The sequence below is a fragment of the Emys orbicularis genome, chromosome 5, assembly GCF_028017835.1.
Source record: "Emys orbicularis isolate rEmyOrb1 chromosome 5, rEmyOrb1.hap1, whole genome shotgun sequence".
Lineage (NCBI taxonomy): Eukaryota > Metazoa > Chordata > Testudines > Emydidae > Emys > Emys orbicularis.
Genome location: NC_088687.1, coordinates 84735232 through 84756858, shown reverse-complemented (window position 1 = coordinate 84756858; position 21627 = coordinate 84735232). Strand labels below are relative to the sequence as shown.

General features: G+C 42.2%; 2 protein-coding genes across 3 annotated transcripts in view; both read right to left on the bottom strand.

The window, feature by feature from the left end:
- Window positions 1-1784, bottom strand: part of LOC135879323 (cytochrome P450 4V2-like) — a 33316-nt gene extending 31532 nt beyond the window's left edge. Inside the window, exon 1 of one of the 2 annotated variants that reach the window (XM_065405269.1) lies at window positions 1574-1784. In XM_065405269.1, the coding sequence (XP_065261341.1) occupies window positions 1574-1784 (211 nt within the window). The remainder of the gene's footprint in view (window positions 1-1573) is intronic. The other variant, XM_065405270.1, reaches the window with a different exon arrangement.
- A 9948-nt stretch (window positions 1785-11732) lies between these two features.
- The window catches only part of FAM149A (family with sequence similarity 149 member A), a 107616-nt gene continuing 97721 nt past the window's right edge, over window positions 11733-21627 (bottom strand). Inside the window, exons 7-14 of the mRNA XM_065405467.1 lie at window positions 20756-20946; window positions 18851-19005; window positions 16841-16944; window positions 16411-16638; window positions 15995-16115; window positions 14301-14429; window positions 13736-13814; window positions 11733-11806 (exon numbers count right to left, since the gene is read on the bottom strand). Coding sequence (XP_065261539.1) covers window positions 11733-11806; window positions 13736-13814; window positions 14301-14429; window positions 15995-16115; window positions 16411-16638; window positions 16841-16944; window positions 18851-19005; window positions 20756-20946 — 1081 coding nt within the window. The remainder of the gene's footprint in view (window positions 11807-13735; window positions 13815-14300; window positions 14430-15994; window positions 16116-16410; window positions 16639-16840; window positions 16945-18850; window positions 19006-20755; window positions 20947-21627) is intronic.

Genomic DNA, 21627 nt, shown 5'->3' with positions numbered 1-21627 from the left:
ACTTATCTTAATGTGGGTGTGCAACTTCCTGACAATGCAAGGGTATCTACAAACAGCCCTCTGTCACAATCATGCCGGTTCTGCCAAAAATAGTTGCCTGTTTCTAAGTTTGTGACAGAAATTGGCCCTGTACATTTATAGTATTGTCTTCTCCAGCACAACCACCACACCCACCCTGCAGCAAAGTTAAAGCAACTAAATAACCCTTTTTCTTCATTCCACTTCAGGTATAATTTAACTGAAAGATCCCTTTTGTTAAAAAAATCAAGGCTCAATAATACAGCACAAAAGCCCATATTTCACAGGTACAATAAGCACAGAAATCCATGCACATTGATATTTTTACTATCTCACTGTGGAGAAAGGCACAATAACTTCAGCACCTTACTAAGACTCATAGGAATATAGAAAAATCTCACAGTAGAAAAAGAACTAGTAATGTCTGATTTGTCTTGAAAATCAGAGGAGCATAATGAATGGACTCAGAACACCTAATGTGGAACTGTTCCAGTTTTGAGTAAATACTGCTACACTTTGAAAGTTTGTTCTGAAACAATAATTCTTACGAACATAACCGGCTCATCTAATTATGTAATTATCCAGCACTTTAGCATGACTTATTTACCTTATAATCTAGTGGGGAAACATGTACCATGGCAGTTGTTTTTAAATGCATTAACCATAAAGAGGCTGACCAAGGGTATCTAAAGTTTCACGGAAAGACAAGAAATGGATTTCAAAGCATACGGGGTGGAACGGTAGCTTCTGAAAAAGGCAAACTTCAAAATGTCCTTTTGAACTCTTGAATGTTAAAAAATATTTGACATCAGTTAGGAAATATTTGGTAAAAATCAAAACAAACAATTCGTCCAAGTGTAATGTTACGTTTGGACCAAGACATAGGGGGAGCTGAAAGCAACACAGCTGTCTGCCGTAGTAACTATTATTACGGCTGCAAAAGAGAAACTAACACAGAAGGGAGGCTTTGCAATGGGGTGAGGAGGGGGGAGTGCTCAAACAGTTAAAGGGACAGGACATCACAATTAAGAGCTTGTTTTCAAGAAACAAATTATAATCAAATTATAAACTCTTTGGAAATAGCGGGGGTGGGGGGAATACCCCAGGAACCATAAAGCCATGTCAGCGGTTTCTGGGGGAGGTTTTGGTTGGTTGAAGTAGAGTCTCGGTAATACTGCCTGGCTGTTTTGCCTGGATCTAGAAATGCAGCAGGATGCTGAGTATTGAACTGTTTTGTTTTTGTTTTCAGCTTGGGGGGAAAGCCTTTAACATAAGAACAGCTCACTCCTACTCTGTTATTCTACAACAACAATTAGTGATGGGGCCAGTCCAGCTCCACTGCTTCAAATCAGCTCCTACTTATACAGCCCCCGGAAATCCCCAGCCACTTCCCGAGCACCTAACAAATGTCTACACCGCTGTACGCCCTGTTGCCGGGGCTGATCCCCAAGGCATTGCGGTCACCCTGGAGAGAGGGTGCTTCAGGCAGCAGCTCCAGGAGGGAGAGGGATTTGCACTGCAGGCAGCTACCGCTACGTCTCTGGACGGCCGTTACCTTCCCCTTTGCGCTCGAAGAGCAGAGCATTTCCCAGCAGAGGGTAACAGGGGCTGACCCCCGGAATCGGCTTCAGCGCTTTCCACTTCCCCAGGTAATCCAGCAGCAGGCGGAACGTGAAGGCTGCCAGCAGCGTGAAGAGCAGAGTGACGACTCCGGCCCCCCAGTAGAGCAGCCGGTCCCCCTCCTGAGCCAGCTGCAGAGCCCCCATCGCTGCCCCGAGCCCGGCCGCTGGGCGTGCACTGAGCCGCAGTCCCGGGAACAGTTCCGCTCTCCCCTCCGCCGGGCTGGGGTGCTGCGCCAGGGGACTCCACGAGGCGGAGCCCGAGCCCCGAGGCTGGGCAGGAGGGGAAGAGGCTGGGGAACAAAGGAGTGGCAGGGAAGGAGGGATCCCCAGAGAAGTTTGCAAGAGGGAGAAGAGCAGCCACTGTAGCAGAAGAGGAAGGAAACGCTGCTGTGATCTATGGCTGCTCTTGTTCTCACTGTGTGACCTGGGATCGGCAGTGGAAAGACCACGAAGGTGGGAAGCATCAGAGAGGACAGACTCAGCGAAAGCACAGACTCCATGCAACTCCCTCAACTTCAGTTAGGCCACATGCCTGCAGCAAAGGGCAAAGTGTGGCCCTAGGAGTAAATACTTCAGCTTTCAGCAGCCATGGACCAGGAGCCCCACTCTGAATGTGAGACCCCTGAGCCTGTGCAGCTGGGATCTGAACTTGGAGGGTCAGGTGAGGTCTCCCTGTAGTTGTCAGTGACCCTAATTACTACTGCTCATAGTTAGAGGGGTGAAACCATTTTTCACCAAGCTATTGCAGGGCGCCGGGCACAACTCCCAGCCTTGTGGGCAACACTGAGAATACATTCAGGACACAGGCAATATTACAGAGGGGAGCAGGGAGAGGGACAAACTACAACAACCAAGTATAATCATGAGTTGATACCCTGTGAGGTGGAGGGTCCCAGAGCTCGGTCCTCCAGCCCAAGCTAGGAAGTCTACACAGCAATGAAACAGCCCTGCCGCTCAACCTGTGAGCCCAAGTCCACTGGCTCCCCTCTTAAGTCAGTGGAAGCACTCCTGGTGAAGACGCGCACCATTGACCCAAGGAGGGTAGCTGGATGTGAATCACTGCAGAAATTACTGCGGTGGCTGTTGTAGTAATGTAAAATGTAGTTAGATGAGGCCCTGAAACATAAACCCTTGTATCAGAGGCCCGGTATGAGGCCTAAGGCCTGAACTAAACTAATGGTCAAGACTTTAACATAAAGCAAAGTTAAGCTGTGAGCAAGAGACAGGCCCTGCTCAGCCGGTCCGTTGTCAGGGAGCACATATGTACTAGCAGAACTGTAGGCATCTGATCCGGGGAGCTAGAGACTGTGTTTCATTTGGCAATAAACCTTGCCTTGTGCCTTTGTACCTTATCGGAGTCTGTGGTCCTTGGGGGTTTCTCTCGGGGTCTTCTGTGCCAGCTATCTGCACAGAGCCGGGGCAGCACGCAGAGGGAACACATGCACGCAACTGACTTATCAACATCGATAGCTGTTGGATAAAGCAGACCACCACATTGGTGACACTTGATGACAGCTGTAAGTCAGCCGAATATAGGTCAACTTTCTAGTGTAGACATACCCTAAATCAGTGCTTCTCAAACATTGCAGGTTGGCAACCCTTTATTTGAAGTCAACATTTTTCACAACTCCATTACATTTACTATAAAAGGCAAGAGTAAAAATGTATAGATGGTAACAATCATAACCCTATGTAATTTATAATTTATTTGGGTGCGTGGTTTAAGAGGTTGCCATAGAATACTTGACCTTGTATGGTAAGGATGTGTGGGGAGTGAGATTTTCTTTACTATAGATTGTAATAAAAATTGTTATGCTTTGTGACCCCCCACAAGGGGATCACAAGCCACTGGCTTAGAAAACACTAACCTAAATTGTGTAGGAAGTCAGACTAGAGATGATCATAATGACCCCTTGTGGACTTAAAAATCTATAACTTCTCAAAGTTACTGATTTTCTTTCTGATCTTAATCTAGTCCTTGTTGTTGAGGTACACAGCTTCTGGCATATCCAAGTAACTTAACAATATTTTAGTACATTAGGTAAAGAGCGATCCCTCCTTCAATGCCCTTAGTGAAGCCAACTCTGCTGCATTTCCTCCATGATGAAAACTTGTCTCTTTCCATCCAAACGCACATTTAAGCCTGTCTTTCTGACATCTCCTTGTGGATGCCCAGCTAGCAATTTATCTTCAGCATGGCCAAAATTGAGCTTACAATCTTCACTCACAAATTTTCCATCACAGTGGATCACACCACCATTCTCCCAGTCACTCATGTCCATAATCTGGATGTCATTTTTGACTCAGCCCTCTCTCTAGACACACACGCATCCAGGGTATCTCCAAGTATCACCACTTCTATCTGCATAATATTTCAAAGTTTTAGCCTTTTTCTGTCTCTCCGGATTGCCAAGGCTGTTGTTCAGACCTTCATCAGCTCATGCTTTTGTAACATGTTTTTGTATATGAAATAAGTTATATAAATATATAAGTTGTTTTGTGCTTTAGAATAAGTTGTACTTTATGCCTTTACATTTGGTTAAGGTAGTTGACCATGTATTAGATATGGAGTCTGAAATTCAAAATGGTGTGTCTGCCAAACAACAGCTCGACTCCATCTTTGTTTAGCTTCTTGTTGAAGTTTTCGCACCCTTTTGGAACTTAGGCGGGAAAGGCAGTTAATGGTTAGCACAGAACTGGTTCAAACAGGTTCCAGCAGGGGAGCTGCCAGTTTTACTTCAGAACTTTGGTGCGCTTGTTCCTATATAAACTCTGAGTGCCCGCGGCCTAGTTGCTGTCTGTCCTAGAGGCAGCCACGGTACCGTTGTATTTGTGTGGCTACGTGGACCAGAGATCAGAAGACCAGCATCTGAAGACATCAGCGTTAAAAACTAACTGTGCTACCAATCTATAAACCCCACATTATTTTCAGAGAAAGGTACAGAGGTCCTGTTGATTGCTCACCCTTCCGTGATCGCAGAGCCAGGCCTCTCTTCAGCATCAGCAGATCCTGTTGATCTCCCACTAAGAAGTGGTTGAGACCCAGGGTCCATCAGTTGACTGTGACAATGGTGTCGTACCATCTACTGCCTATCAACACCTAGAAATGGAGTATCTTGGGTATTTTTGTTTTAGGTTTGTTTGTTTATTGCCAGGGTATCTGTTTGGTCGGGCCTGGATTTTAAATCCAAATTGTCAAACCACATCTCGCTGTTGTTTCTTATTAAGTTATCTGTTCTAAATAAAAGCTGTTATCTGTTTACTTTATTCTTCTCTCTTTTTTATCCATTTGCATCACTGAATAGGGAGGTACACTATCTTTCCCTATACCGCATAAGGGGCCAAGATCCTGCTAATTAGCTGCAAGGCCTATACCATCCTCACCATCATAGTTAACGTTGCACGGTTAACACTTTCACTACTATAATCTACTTTTCTCTGGCTTTGAGGCAAGACAAATTGCCATTTTAAAGACATTTAGTGTTCCAGCTAGGATTATCTTCCTGGCTCATCACACTCAAAACTTCTGGGCTGCTACTGATACAGTTCTAAAAATTTCTTCTATTTTAAGGGTCTAACTGAGCATTTCAACACTCTGCTGCATGACCGAACTGCCACTTTTGAAAATCACCATGCCTGTGGCTTGCTGAAGGTCTCACATCAAGTCAGTAATACAGCTCGTGTGGCCCAGGAATACAAGTCAAGAGATACGAATTCTAGTTACAGCTCTGCCATTGATTTGTCTTGTGACTCTTGGCAAATCACATACCCTTTCTGTGCCTTTGGGATTTAAGAATACCAGTGAAGGAACAGGAATAATCTGAGAGACTGATAGCTAGCTAGAGGGATTAGAGACAAGAACAAAAACTAAAATGAGATTCAGCTTGGTAAAAGGTATGTTGATGCCACAGTTAACTCTGATTACGTCTGAGTATTAAACTGAGGCTATGGCCTAACTTCCTCAATCCCTGTAACTCTGTTTCAAGGGCAGTCACAGTAATTATCTTCCTCCTTACTTAATTGCTGTCCTGAATAACAGTGGGGGAGGTCTGGATATTAGGAAAAACTATTTTACTAGGAGGGTGGTGAAGCACTGGAATGGGTTACCTAGGGAGGTGGTGGAATCTCCATCCTTAGAGGTTTTTAAGGCCCAGCTTGACAAAGCTCTGGCTGGGATGATTTAGTTGGGGTTGGTCCTGCTTTGAGCAGGGGCTTTGACTAGATGACTTCCTGAGGTCTCTTCCAACCCTAATCTTCTATGATTCTTACATAACATGAGGGAAAATGGAACAACCAAACAGGAATACAGGATTAAGTCTGTCATAAAACTATTGGCCACATAATTGTGCCTCTAGCCTGCTTCATGCATAATAAAAAGCCCTACCCTTACAGTGAGCTGCAGTAGCAAAGGGGAGGGAGAGTCTCTCTCTCTCTCTCTCTCTCTCTCTCACACACACACACTTGTTGGCATGCATGTACACTCAGCCCCAGCCCCCCCTCCCCTGTCTCAGAGGCTGCTCCAGGCACACTGGAACAGACGTGCTTCCAAGGAAGAGGCGCGTGTCCCCCGGCAGAGTTTTATTGCATTTTTCTACACGGGGGTCACAGAAACATGCGAGCCATATGAATTCTGCACCCCCACATTGGCGCAGAATCGCCCCACGAGTAACATATGTATAAGAAACATAGGGGATTAGGAAAGTAGATGTGAACTCTATACACCACAATCGTAGTGAATAGTTTGTAGATATATGCAAATATGTCCCCATTTTATTAAACAGCTATTTTATATTATTATTATTAATAGAGATGCTATTTGTGATTTTCATGTATTTTACTATCCAGCTCTTATTCAGTATTGAACCCAGAAGGAAGCCTCTAACAGACTGAATAATTTTCCTTCTCTTACCCCTTTATGCATCATAAAGGATAGAATCCAGTAAAGGTTCCTACTTATATTAGACTGTTTAGGAATCCTTATTTCTTTCTTATTCTTCACTAGGATTTCTACCATCTTAAAGTTAGAGACTCACTGCCCCTCACAAACACAATCTTCATGTGTGGCTTCCTATTTCTGAACTCCCAGAGTTCATCACTCCTTAAAGTCTCATTTGCTTTGGCCTGTGTCTATTCTCTACATGAAGTGGAAACAATTACCAAGGCCTCCTTAAAGAAGCTACCTAGGATATTATTTCTCCTTTTCCTCAGAATACTTGTCAGGATTCTTAACTAAGTTCTACAATAGCTATACTGGGACTCTCCTATATCACTCTGTGACACAAAGACTCCTTGCCAATGGGTCCCTCGGTCTTTGCAAACAACTCTCACCCCAGACCTGACAAACACTACACCAAACACTTCTTAGAGGATATTTATCCATAAAGAGTAAAATGTAAGGTATCTACAGAAAGCTCATAACTTCTCAAGATTCATAATCATTGCAAGATGTATGTACAGGTAATATTTAAGGCATAATGTATTTATACAGAAAGTATGCTTTATAGACTTGGAGTAAAAGTTAGTCATCAAAGGATAATATGTCTCTGTGATGACCCATTCAAGAATGAGGGAGTTGCCACCTTGCCCTGGTTAGCCAGTGATGCAATACCAGGCTCAATTTTCTAGCCTTGCTCCATCCCTAGACTATCAATGGAAAACATCAGAGACAACCACAAACAGTCGAAACCACTTGGATGTAAAAAAGGAACATTGCAACAGACAGGGGTTTGCCATGGCTGTGAATAAAGACAAAAAAGACTGATTCAGAATAACGGGTAGTGAAGAAAGACCCTCTGCATCCTTTCACTGAAGAGACATCTTGGGGATCAGGGATGTTCTCAAGAAAAATTGGATCCCGGTTCCTGTGAAGCCAGCCAAGTCTGCAAGAGACTGAACTTGGGGGGGGGGGGGAATGACCCACTTGTACTTTATTAGATAGGAAAGGTAACTGTTAATAAGTATAGACCCAGGTTTGCATTTTACTGTTTTGTATTACCACCATTTATGTACATCACTCTCTTTTTTCTAATTAACTCTCCATTCTTTCTTACAATAAAACAGAGTAGGTTTATTTAAGTGCTCACAAGCGCTGTATGTTACACCAGAGTTGGGGGGTGGGAGAGGATGAGGGTGTTTAAGGTAAAACTGGTAAAGGGATACACAACACTGTTAGGTGCACAGGATCTGGGATTTCTGTGAATAGCCACTGTCAGGGACTGGATATCACAGGAGAAAGATTCAAGGGACTGGTTTGCATATATTGTTAGCCTGCAAGTCAAAGTCAGGGCTGGCGCAGCACAGAGAGTGCTTGAGTAGCTGGTGGTGTTAGGCTGCTGACACCCAGCTAGGGGCAGGCAGGACTCCCTCAGGCTGGAGGCAAGGAGAACAAGATGACTCACAGGCCGGGGTGCCCTGAGAATCATCACACACACCTCTTATACAATAAAGTTGGGGGTCTTTTTCACCTCTATGTTCCACTATTCTATGTCTCATACAGGGAAGCAATACTATATAATACTAACTAAGGCTAAGATTATGTCACAGAGGTCACGGATTCTATGATTGTCAGAGACCTCCATGACATTTTCCAGCCCCAGGGTGGCAGGCCAGAGCTGTCAGCTGGTGGGAGCCCCACAGCTCTCAGACGCAGTAGGTGGCGGGGGGACCCAGCACTCTGAGCCACTAAGGGTGGCAGAGGGACATCGGTGCTCCCAGTCACTGCAGTTCTGACCCACTGTGGGTGGACCCCAGAGCTCCCAGCCACCCCAGGCAGTGGGTGCTGGACACCCCCTCCCTTCTAAAGTGGGGCTCAGGCCTCCTCCCATCAGTCCCATTTTGTCGGTTATTTTTCTTCCATTAATATTTTTAATTGCTCGTGACCGGTCCCTGACTTTTGCTAAAAATAACTGGGACAAAATCTTAATACTAACTAATCTATATTTTTGTGAGACATGGCCTCTTCTATCAATAATCTGGGTTCTTGTGTTTCCATCTCACTTGGAGGTGATGCCTTGTGACCTTTAGAGCAAGACCTAGACAAATTTCTCCGTTTGACCTGTCTCCAAGGCTTCAGACACTAGGAAAGAACAAAAAGTATTAAGGAGCTTATGGCTAATTGCTTGCTAGTCTGTTTGGAAATGTTTATCCAATCTTGAATCCAACAGAAAACATATTTAACTTGAAGTAGACTACTCAAGAAGTGTCTTAATTTAACACAGGCATAATATTGAGTTTGACACTCAAACATCATATCCAAGATAAACACAACACTCCTCTTATGAGTTAAATATCATCACATATTTCCCTTAGACTATTGTAATACTTAGAAATACTCATTAAAAAGGTTAAGGATAGCTCAGTGGTTTGAGCATTGGCTTGCTAAACCCAGGGTTGTGAGTTCAATCCTTGAGGGGGCCACTTAAGGATCTGGGGCAAAATCAATACTTGGTCCTGCTAGTGAAGGCAGGGGGCTGGACTCTATGACCTCTTGGGGTCCCTTCCAGTTCTATGATATAGGTATAATTATTTTCCTGTAAAACTTGCTACTTTAAAAGGCACTGTAACTGTAGACACTCTTTTAATTGTAACAGATTGTACTATAGACTCTACCCTCAGCTAGACTTGCTCAATTTTTTATTTTTGGGGGGGTCAAATTTTTGAAAGACTCCTACCCATTCTACTTTCCACCCAATTTCAAAAATGGTTTAATAAAATAGCACTAGTTCTGTTAGCATAGTATTGTTTCCCTAAATCATGTATAGTCTCTGTCTCAGGAGAAGTTTTGTTCCCCCACGCTGTTCACCCTCTACAGCTGTGACTAGTGTTGCTTCACCCAACCAGTGGTGTTCATGCTGTGTCAGTAAGATGGCCATTTTGTTGAACAAATTTTGCTTTTGCTGTCAAAAAATATATACCAACTCAGCTTCCTCTCCACTGTTTTTTTCCATCAGCCACCTAATTCCTTCCATACTGGCTTTTCACCAGTTGCCTGGCCCATTCCATTATTTCTCATCCCAGACACTATAGTGATCCCTACACGGCATAGTGATCCCAGGCTCAGACTCAGGGTTAAGCCAAAACTCCCCTACTGTCCACACACAAAGCCTTATGACCTGTGCCAGAAACCTCTCAGGCCTGTAGCCTCACTCAGGCATATGGGTCCAAGCCAGAGTCCCACTGTGGCATGGGTAAAAGCCAGTCATTTTATAATGTGGACACAGCTGATGCCTGGGTCACCAAGCTCACATCCAGAGAGTCCACCAGCACTATCTCACAATCCCCTAGGCCTGTGTCCCCCAACCCTTCTACCCCAAACTTACCACTTGATTCCCAGGAACCGGAAGCACTCTCCTGGTTCAAACACAACTCTCTGTGTTTAACCCTTCCTTTCCATGCAGACTGCTCAACTGTAAACACCGTTAATCTACTGTGTGTTAGCTATGTCCATCACTAAGAAGAAACCCTACATCAAGCACATTGCTAGCTGACCAGAGGAACACAACCAGATTCTGGTAAAACTGCAGTGGAAGGGGAGCAAGACATTTGACTTCACCAGAACACAAGAAATGATCATGGATACAAAAGTATCTTGGAAAACCTGGGAGCATTGGGGAACCACCAGCATGTGATCAATACCAGGAGCAAGTTAAGCAGCTGAAGACCATTTATTGCCAAACCACAGGTGCTAACCACACCTCAGAGCACTCCCATCAGTATCCCCTACCTCTTCTACAAGCAATCAGATTGGCTGCTGGGAACTGTGCCAAGCAAAGAGCTCACAGTGCTGCATGACAATTTCCTGAGCAGGGATGGCTGATAAGAAGTAGTGTTGTTCCATGAACAGGGGACAGGACTGGGACTCAGGAGACCTGGATTCTATTCTCACCTCTGCTACTGACCTGCTGGGTGATTTGGGAAAGTCACTAAATTTCTCTGTGCCCATTTCCCCTACAACTTTTAGTCTGTCTTGTCTAATTAATTAACTATTAATTAATTAAACTATTTAGACTGTAGACTCTCTGGGGCAGGGATTGTTACCTATTGTGTATATGTACAGGGCTAACACACTGGAGTCCTGATCCTGACAGTGCCCTCTAGGCACTACTGCACTACATATAATGAATAACAAAAACATTTAAGTTACTTTTTGGTTTTTTTGTATGGTCTAAAAAGATGCAAGGACTATGAAATGCTGCCTCTATTCATTAAGTAAATATTGTAATGTTAAAATAAATCTGCTGAAGGATTAGATACAGGAATTTTTATTAGGTTTTACATTAGTATGTGACATTAAAAAACTTCAATAATAACTGGGTTGGTAAGTGAGAACTGTCTTATTCACAGGTCAGCGAGCAGGTTCAAATCTTGAGAATGTATGGAATAATTCAGCCTAACAAGACAACTGATGTTTCCTGAGACCAATTCCATTTGAGCTACAGAACACTTAACATATTGAACAGCTTAATTACTAATAATGAATGAAATACAGCTCTCTAATCACTGTTCAGATGAAGATAAATTAAACAAGGAAGAAAGGCTTTGCAATTTTTACAAAGAGCAACAGGAAAAGTCTGACACTAGAAAAGAGAAAGGGCATAATAGGGATAAACACTGGGTAGTACAAATTCTTATTTAAAAAGACATTAACTTTGTAAATAATCAGTGCAGGGACAATCCAAAATGCCTGTAACACTGGAGAGGGGAAGGGGAATACAGCTACAGGGATTTAAGCAGGTTGTTACTTGCTTCTGCCAACAGAGAAGCAAAACTATGAAGTTGCTTCCCAAATGAAGGACTAAATCAGTGTACGTGTGTGAAAGAGACAGTGGCCTCATCTTTATCCTGGAAAGACACCAAATTCCTACAGTCCAGATTTAAACCATTGGTTTTATTTTCTTTTTCTTTCATTTTGTTCCAGTCTCTGCTGATGCTACTTTTGAACAAGGCCATACACATATGCCCAGGACTGGAAGACGAAGCAGCACACAGTATGCTGCAATACTCTTTCTTTATTCTTTGTGACGGTAGCTAGTAGGCCGAGAAGTATAGTCCTCCATTTACTGCCATGGATTTTCTATCTCTTTCAAAGTTGTATTAAGAGGCTACTTGAAATCTCTTCCTGGAAGTGGATGGATTTCTTTGAAAGGATTTGGAGTAATGTTGTGACCCTGAAAATACAAAACATTATTTGGTAAGTGTACCATAACCAAAAGTCACACCAATCCTGTATTTGGGTTGCTTCTGTAGGCCTCCTTTAGAAGAACATTTATTAGCTTCATTGTATTCTCACACGTCACCTTTTTTTATCCATGTAGTTCCTTTGGTTTGTATTAGTTTCTCTGCACAATGCTTTAACTAAAGAATTATCCAAAACTCAGGAAAACCTACAATTCTCAGAAATGAGAATGGACACACAATGTGTGGAATGGCAGACTTTCATTGGCTGAATGGAACCTAACATAAAAAGTACTGCTTTATCCCAGAAGTTAGAGAGCCCCATATGAATACTGAATTCCACATCCAGTACCTGCTTGTTTTGCTGGTACAGCAAAAGAAAGACCTTAGCTGAAATCCAACAATGATTTAATTTAATTTAAGATTTGATTTAAAGAACATTATAAACAAAAAATTTCCATTTTCTTTTTCACATTAAAATTACTTGTTTATGTTGAATACACTAATAATGAATGAGGGACTTGTACACTTCGTAGCTCATGTAAGCCAAGCTTATCGCACACTTCAGGGGCTCCTTGCATCCCTCCATTTCCCCCCACCTCCAGCTTCTTATGTGTCACCGTACCATCCCCCTCTTTTTCAGGGACTCCCTGCAACTCCCCCCCAATCTCCTCGCTGCCAGGGGTTCTGTGTGCCCCCATTTTCCCTTTCCTCCCATGTAAGGGCCAACCCTTTCTACCCGCTAATGCCAGTGGCTCTGTGTCTCCTTATTCCCACTTCATCCCATGCACTCCTCACCCCATCTCCCTATACCAAAGGGTTTGTCTCCCTCCTTCCCCCCATGCAAGGGGCTTCCAAATATCCCCCCACACCAGGTTTCCCCCACTCTCCCCATCCCCCTTGGCAGGGACTCTGCTTGCAAATCTTTCACCTTTTCCCCCATGCCACCCATACCAATTGCCACCCATTCCCTCTCTTGCCCGATACCAGGGTCCCCTATTCTCCCCTGAGTGGCAGGAGCTCTGTGTGAACACCCACATTCCCCAAACCATTATTATCTGTCTGGGTGATAAGTCATTCACGTGTCAAACTCTCTTGGGAGGATGAGCAGGAGTACTGTGATGCGGGAAGGTACCAATGGGGGCCATCAACCAGATGTTTGATCTACAGACAACTGCAGAGGTGCTTGAAGCTGTGTCTGTGCTAGGCAAATGGCAGTGCCCCCACTTCCTCCCTTTCAGTGTTTTTCCCCCCAAAAAACAATAGGGTTCTGGCCACTGATGCTTAGAAGGGACCCTGATATTTTGGAATTGATTAGATGCAGTGTTCAAAAGTTTTCTCATTACATAGACAGACAAACAGAGAAATGCCATCAAGTTGGGTGTAAAGCTTTTGCAACCTCAGCCAATGAAAAAGCATAATTATATGGAGTATATTTAGACATTTTATAATCTAGTGTGGAATGTCATGTGCAATACACATCTATGAGTGTCTGAAAAAATTTATAAACAAACACTGCCACTGTTGCCATTTATATGGAACCTACAATGAGGGGGTTGCACACTTCATAGCTTTTGTAGGCCGAGCTTATTATACACACCAGGGGCTCCTTGCATTCCTCCATGCCCCCCCTTCCCACCCCACAAAAGCTCCCTGCATGCTGCCCTCCCATTCCCCTCTATTTCAGGAACTCCACCAATCTTCTCCCTGCCAGGGGCTCTGTGTGCCTCCCCATTTCCCTCTCCACCCATACCAGGGTCCCCATTATCCCCACCATTCCCACTTCTTCCATGCCCTCCTTTCTCCTCTTCCCCCCATGTCAGAGGCTTTGTGTGCTCCACACCAGGTTCCCCCAATTTCCCCCTCACCAGGAGTTCTGTGCAGTACAGCTTTTTTTATATTAATCTTTTGGTTTTGCTTACCTGTTAAAAAGCCTTGACCTGTCCATGTATTGTTAGCAAAATCCATGGGCGTCAATGACCTTTTATGAGGGGTGTCTGACTGTAAAAAGGGGGGAAATATTTTTGTTCATTATGGTCCTCTCACAGATTAAGGATCTGATTGTGACTTTCGCACCATAGCCTAGCACAGAGGTCAGTGGCGGAGTTGCACTGCTCTAGAAGGAGTATAAGAGAAATTGTGCCTCCACAGGCATCTTTCTTGCATATGGAGGTGGTGCAATCTGCTTCATTCATTAGGATGCAGCAGATCTCTCTTCCCAGCACACTAACCCCACTCTTCAGACCAGTGTAGATAGGGTGCAGGAACGTGGTCCCACCCTCTTTTAGACATCCTGCTCTCTGGAGGGAGTAGGAGTAAGCAGTCCCTGGGCTCCTGAGATCACAAGGTCTGCTATTGTGGGAGGCTGTTTTGCAGTCATACAAAGGTGGTGGTGGCAGCGGCGGGGAGGCAGGTGTCCTGCATCTCTCTCTGCCCCAGCCTTCCACAGATGTCTGGCCCAACATCTCTAATCACACAAAAACCCACCCTGAATGTGTGAGTTGTGTTGGGTCTTGAAAACTGATCAATAATGACAGTTCGTTCTCTAAGTGGTCGTCGCTCTGTACTGTCAGGTACTGCGCTTGACACTCTACTATGAGGATATCGCCCTCTATGCTGAAAGAGAAAAAGAAAATTGAGCATTGAAATAAATGCAAATATTGGCATGGAGAAAATAAGAATCCTTTTGACCTTCGCTTAAATTAAAAGAAAAAAAAAAGCAAAGAGCTAATTCTCCACTAAGTAAAAGGCTCAAGTTAAGAGTTTTTAAAATTACTAGGTTGGGCTTTTCAATTGGATTTCAAGTGTCTAAAAATTAAGGTAACATGTTTTATAGAGAGTAGGAGGGGGTAAGTGTAATTGCAAGAGGTTCTATTTAAGACTAAGAATGATAGCTGTGTTAATAGCATGTGTCTATGTCTCATGTTCTATATAATTTGAGAGGGTTATGCTAGACCCTACTGTACCTATGATAAAAGATGGCTAGGAGGGTCTCCCACCTCCCAAGTGAGTCCTCTAAAGTAGAAGGAGTGGGGGTGCAGGACCACCACTTTTCATGAGAAAGGACTGCCTTGGCTACAACTAATTCCAGGAAAGAGGTTACAGCTAGGAATCCTGAGCAGAGGGAAGCACCTCCCTCCCAGCACAGAGTTAGGCACCTAGCATCCTTTGAGGGGCAGCGCTTAGACCTCACCCCTCTCCTCAACATTTCTACTGGCTAGGTTATGCAGCTCCTGCTCAGTTTGCTGGCTTCTGTGAATCCTTTTTTAGGCATCTAACTCTCTCCATGCATTGTATAGGGAATCTGGGCACCTAATTTAGGGTTGCAATTTCCACTAGGCGAGAGGATGCCAAGTGCTAGGTGCTGCTACCTCACAATCTTTAACATATCTATCCTCACAACACCCCTGTGAGATAGAGCAGTGCTATTATTTCCATTTTAGAGATGGGGAAGTGAGACACAGTGAAGCTAAGTGACATGCTCACAGTCACACAGGAAGTCTTTGCCAGAGTAGGGACTTAAACCAGGGTCTTCTAAGTTCTAGGATAGTGCCCCAACTGCTACACCATCCTTCCTCTCATAAAGGAGCATAAAAACATACAAAACCATAAAGGTTATGGGTTTCTTCATGTATGTCCATATTTATAATTTTAAAAATATTGGGAAGTACATTATTCAAACTGAAATAATTTCAAAATTCTAGTTTACTTTTCATCATTTTTCTCTTTTCTTGTACTTCATGCTTCTTGGACAATGAAAATGGAACAGTTTCACTTTTATTTATATTCACTTTTAGTCAATTTCATTTTCTACTTCTCACACACTAGCACAATGTAACAAAACACCGCAAGGCAATATATAAATCTAAAACACAAATATAAAATTCATTTATATCTGCTCTTTAGAAATTCAAGAAAAAATTATTTAATTTTTAAAAAATGTCTTTAAAATGACCTACATTTGGGGCCTAAAATACCTCCCAATATCCCTTCAAATGTAACTATAAACTCTCACATATGTTAAGGCCTTGTATCACAATAAAATATGATTGAATGCAATTCTCCCCAAAGTACTAATTTCAACTAGTGATGCAAACTGGGTTTGGGGAATTTTTTTTGTTTTTATTTTTTTGTTCAAGTTACTGATGTTCTTTAACAATATTAACAAGTACACATCTTACAAAGCCTTGCCGTGATCCAGGTACTGAAAGATACTGTTCAACAGCCTCTGTGTTTATTGGTGGTAACTTGTTCCGGGCTGTATGTACAAGTGGAGAGGACAAGCGATCTAAGCCAGTATACCTGTAGGATTCAGATTAAACAGATTTCATATTCCATCTAATACACCGGGGACAACATTTCTTAATACGTTTAAGTTACTGTAAATAGCAGAACACTTAATGCAGTGGCAGCTCTCAGAACAATGCTTTATGTATGCTTCATTTTTCTGTATGAAGTGTGGAATCTTTCAGAAATCTCAGAGCTAGTTCCCAAATCTTTTACAATACTTCACTAAGCCCTGTAACAATTAATGCTCTTGTTCAAGTTCAGCAAGGTCTTGACCTCAGGGAAGAAGAAAGTGAAACTAAAAACTCACAGTTTAGTTCCCCTAAGGACTTCATCACTGTACACATTAGGAGACTTTGAACATAGTGGGTCTGAAGTGAGAGACGGTAGCCTACGATGGGTTGGCATTTTCCTAGAAGATGCCAGCAGTACCCGAGATGATGAGAGAATACTGTTATCAGTAATTCGCCCCCGCCGATTCCGCACTGAGTTGAGAACACTGGAGCCTATGCTATGTTGTTTGTCTTCTTGTTCATTCCTAGAGAGAAAACAAAACAAACACACACTTTTTAGAAGAATATAATTGTTACTTATACAAATTAAAACTCAGTCATATCTATTATTAACAGAAAGATGTCTGCATTTTTAATTACATTTTTGAAATCCCAAAGCATATTTTATATGACCAAAATAACAAAGTACAGCATAAAAAAGTATACTATTTTCATATCAATATTTACTGTATCTTGTCTGCCAAGCCTGCATGCCTCTGTTGGAGTGGTTTAGCTTGAATTGTCATGACACCATTCAAATCACTATAAAAATTGCTGGAGAAACGGTGAACCTAAAGAGAGCAAAACAATAAATATATTTAACCTTTCAGTCTCATTACCTTCTTCAAAGCAAGGCTTCAAAAACCCCAAAACTCACATAGTTAGGTCAAAAGATGCTTAAAAACTATGCAAGAGAAATCCCACTTCAGATCATAATGGAACATTTCTCCCCTATATAAGATAAAATGCAAACAAATAAGGGTCAGTACTCCACAAAACAAAGCTTGAAAACTAAGACTAACAATACATATTACAAGAAATAATTACTTAATATTATCACTGCAAACATAAGCAATATGTACCCCACTATTTATTTCTATTATAGGCAGAGTTGGCAGCAATGACTATAATTAAGGTTGCTTTTCCATTCTATTGTAAGTAACTGAAAACAGGGCCCTATAACTTTGCCTAAAGTTTTTTCTTCAGGCTAATAATTTTTTTTATTATGTGTCCACTTCAGGCTATTATATATAATTTATTTGGTTACTTTTTGAAATGTTTCAGATAAAATGGTTCAGCCATTTCTGAGAATGAGGTTAGTGAAAAATATGTTTTGTTAATATTAAAAAATTCTTACAACCACTTTACAGAGACGCTCTACCATGCTTTGGAGTAGGGACTCAAAAATTTAGCAGAGGAGTCACTGTGGGGACAGAGAGGTGACTTGAAATGCCCCCATGAAAATCCATCCAAATTTGGCCACATTATAAACCTCTGACCATTGCTGTCTGCACTTGCTTCAGTAAAGGTTTGTTAGAGGATGGCAGCTAAATTCTCAAAATATTACTCAAGCTCAAGGCTGCAGGGGCTGAACAGGACTTTTTTTTGGTTGCAATTTACTCCTGGCTCCTGGGCCACTACAGTACCAAGCACTGGAACTACACTACAGGGGAAATTCGATCTAAGCTACGCAATTTGAGTTACGTGAATAGTGTAACTCAAATTGACGTTGCTTAGATCTACTTATTGCGGGGTCGACACTATGCGATGTCGATGGGAGACGCTCTCCTGTCAACTCCCCCTACTCTTCTCAATCCGGTGGAGTACAGGAGTCAACAGGAGAGTGATCTGCGGTCGATTTAGTGGGTCTTCACTAGTGCACCACCGGTGCATCGATCGCCACTCATTGATCCCCCATTAAGTGTAGACAAGCCCTAAGAGCAGAGAGGCTGTCTCTCCTATGTTCTCAAAGCTCCCCCGGTGGCCGCCTAGGAAGCATGGAGGAGAAGAAGAAAGCTGCTTGAATGCAGGGGCAGGGGCAGGGACATGCTGGATGGAATAGGGATAGGCTATGGGAAAGAGAAGCATAGGGGACAGAGTCAGAAAGGGACAGGCTAGAGGAAAGAGGCAGAAGAGTATGTAACTGCTAGAGCATACTCACCTCCAGAAACTCAAATAGAACCCAAGATTCCCAAGTTCCAACACTGAGGCAGACTCTGAACAAGTCTCTTTGTCCACCAACCCATAATGCAGTGGGGAGCAGAGAGAGAAGAGGATCAACTAAGACAATCTGATGTTAGGGGTTTCGAATGAGGGGAGTTAGGCTGGAACTTCACATGCACCTTGCAGGGAAGAGTTCTTTCATGGTTCTATTGAAAGGGAAGGGTTGTCTCTCAATATAAAGGGTATGATTTTCTGGGAGTGAATAGGAAATATTGCTATCTGTTTTTATAGCACCTAACACAATAAGGTCTCAATTCTAATTGGGGTCTTTGGGCTCTAATTGGGGTCCAAATAAAAAGTGGTTATAACAATGATATAGACTTGTGTTTTTTTAAAAAACAAACTCAAAGGTGGAAAGTCAAACTAAATACCTTAAATATGCATAATCAATAAAATGGAAACTTTTCTGATCTAAGTTAGAAAAGGCCTAGGCCAACTGAAAACAGAATTCTGTTTTGTGGAACAATATTTTACCTGAGATGGAACAAAATGCGAACCAAAAGATGTGCTTCGTGCCTCAGAGCCTCTTGATGGGGGGACACTTGCTGTATCTGCTGTAATACGGGAGACTAGTAGATGTGGCAATTTACTTGTAATAGCTTTCAATTTCTCCACCTGCTTATCATTCTCTGCACCAGTGTAGAATATACAAGTGATTAAGAAACAAAATTTTCTGCAGTTATACAAACTGATGATGGTAGGAAAATATCAGTGACTCAGATTTGACATATTATCTGCTAGATAAACAGTATTCAACATTTATTATAAATGTTATGACATTTTGTCTTAGATTAGTTTTAATTTAAATCTTTATGACATTTAAAAATAAACTAGTTGTCAGAATAAAAGCATTTATTTCTAAAAACATTTTCAAAATGACTGTATTTTCTCTGTCCGTGATAAATCAGTTGGGCCATGTATGTGGAAGAAATGTAATTTGTTTTTATTTTTTAGAAAACACTGGTAAAACAGCTGAACATTATTGAAACATTCTCATGTAAGGTGTGTTAGAAACAGAAAAACGTATGAACAGAAGCAACCAAATGTCCTCTTAGTCCATTCCTGCCTGCCAAAAGCTGTATTGCTACTTTTTCAGTGAGTATAAGCCATTATTTCTATCATACCCTTAAATTTCTCAATGGTCCTAGCCCACATACTTTGCTTAGCAGCCTATTCTCCACATGTGGATGTCCTTCTTAGAGGAAAAGGTAGCAAACCTAAATCTCCTCCTCTTTAATTCATAATATTGAGCTAAACAATTCACTTGAGGCCTGAACAATTCTTGTGTAGTCTGGCAATAACACATGCAACACTCAGTTCTACCAGCATAGAATACTGCAAATATTTAACTTCTTCTACTTAGACCGTGTCTACACTACAGGGGCTATAGTGGCATAGTTACAGCACTGTAGCTATGCCAGCATAACTCTATAGTGTAGACACAGCTTAGAGCAATGGAATGGGTTTCTACATTGCTTAGGGAGGAGATGTTCCTCCTGAAATAGTAACTAGGTCAACAGAAGCATTCTTCTGTAAACCTAGCTGTGTCTATGCCAGTGGTTAGGTTGCATAGCTACACCACTCAGGGCTGTGAATATTTAAGTGTAGACCAGCTATAGTTTTAAAATGAATTTGAAGTTGATTATTTTCTAGTTTCCATTGATATATTTTTCCTTTTTATTTAAGATTGATTTTATGTATGTTTTTCTGGCATTGTTTCTTCAGTTAATATACATTTTAAGAAACAATGCAGAGCCCATTAGCTTCTAAAGGCAACCCCATGCACATGCCAAAGCACAAAATTTCACCAAGAGTTAGTTCTTTACCTTCTGCTTTTCTGTGCAATAGTCTGTTAAAAACACCAGGAAGAATTAAATTTAATCACAGTGAACTATGTTCTTTCATCCTGTGTTAATCTTTGCATAAACCACAGTCAGCGTGGCTCTCTCTCCCCCTCTAGTGGCTGGACCACACAAAGTTTGATGAGTCTATACTGTGATTTTGCTAACAAACTCGGGTCTTTTAGCGTAAACACTAGATGCTAATGCTTTTAGATACCCAGGCCCCAGATTCAATCTCTACTGCTGAAGAGCTTCCAAGGGGCATCATGTTACATATTGCACCAAGGATCTCTTTGCGTCTACTTGCACTGAAGCACTTCTTGTGAGAGACCTCCTCTCTTTATGGGCCTGATCCAAAGCCCACTGAAATCAGTAAGAATCTTTTCATTGGATGTGCATGCATTTTATAAAGTGCCATGCAAACACACAGTGATATTTATGGAGACGAATAAAGATTTTGCTAAGCCATATTTAATTAATATTAAATTACTGTTCCAAGTACAATTCTATAAGTGCCATCTACAAAAACTCTGAGTACCTGTGATAGCAGTTTCCCAGTTTTTTCTAATCAGCTCCTCCAATATTTCAACTATATTGCTCCAGACACCATCAAACACTTCAGCAGCCACTGCATCTTTGATACAGGCATTGGGAGAAACAGGAGGAATGCCACGTTTATTCCTCTTTCGAGCAAGCTGGGCTTTCTTTTGTTCCAAACTCTCATCATCACTAATGATTGAAGCAAATTCAGCTTTATTACCAAGTTCTACATGTTTTTGTTAACAAAAACAGTTAATCTAACATACTTTCTTATGGATCCAGAAAAGCATAAAATAGATTTATATTTAAAAGATCAAGTTTCATATTATACATGATCCAAGTTCTGTCGGAAGAAAACAGAACTGCTCCAAACTGAAATTATGAATTGGTTTTACTTTGTGTTTTTGCCTCTTGCTGATTGAATGGCGGTGGTAGCAACATGAAAAATTAAACTGGGGCATTATAGCAAGAAGTTTTTGAGGCTCTTGATATAGCAGCCATAGACATAGATAGTATTGCAGGAATGAGACAAAACTGATGGACTTGGGCATTTGGGGCTAGAACCCCACACCCCCTTACCTCACCACCACCTAAGGAAAATACCATTCCACCAGCTTTGAAGGGGGGAATATTATGTAGAGTAGATTCTTAGCTCCACATCCTGCTCATCCAGACACATTTGCCATGACCATGTGGAGTGACTTGGAGGGATTTCTGCAGCTTTGCAGGAGCAGGGAACCATGAAACCTCATGTGCCACACCACCCTTCCATTATTATATGGACATTTTCACCCCTCTTTATTTCTCTCTCTTCCTCTCTGGACTGGGGAACAGGTGTATCACAGAACCCTTACTCACTGCCTCATGATA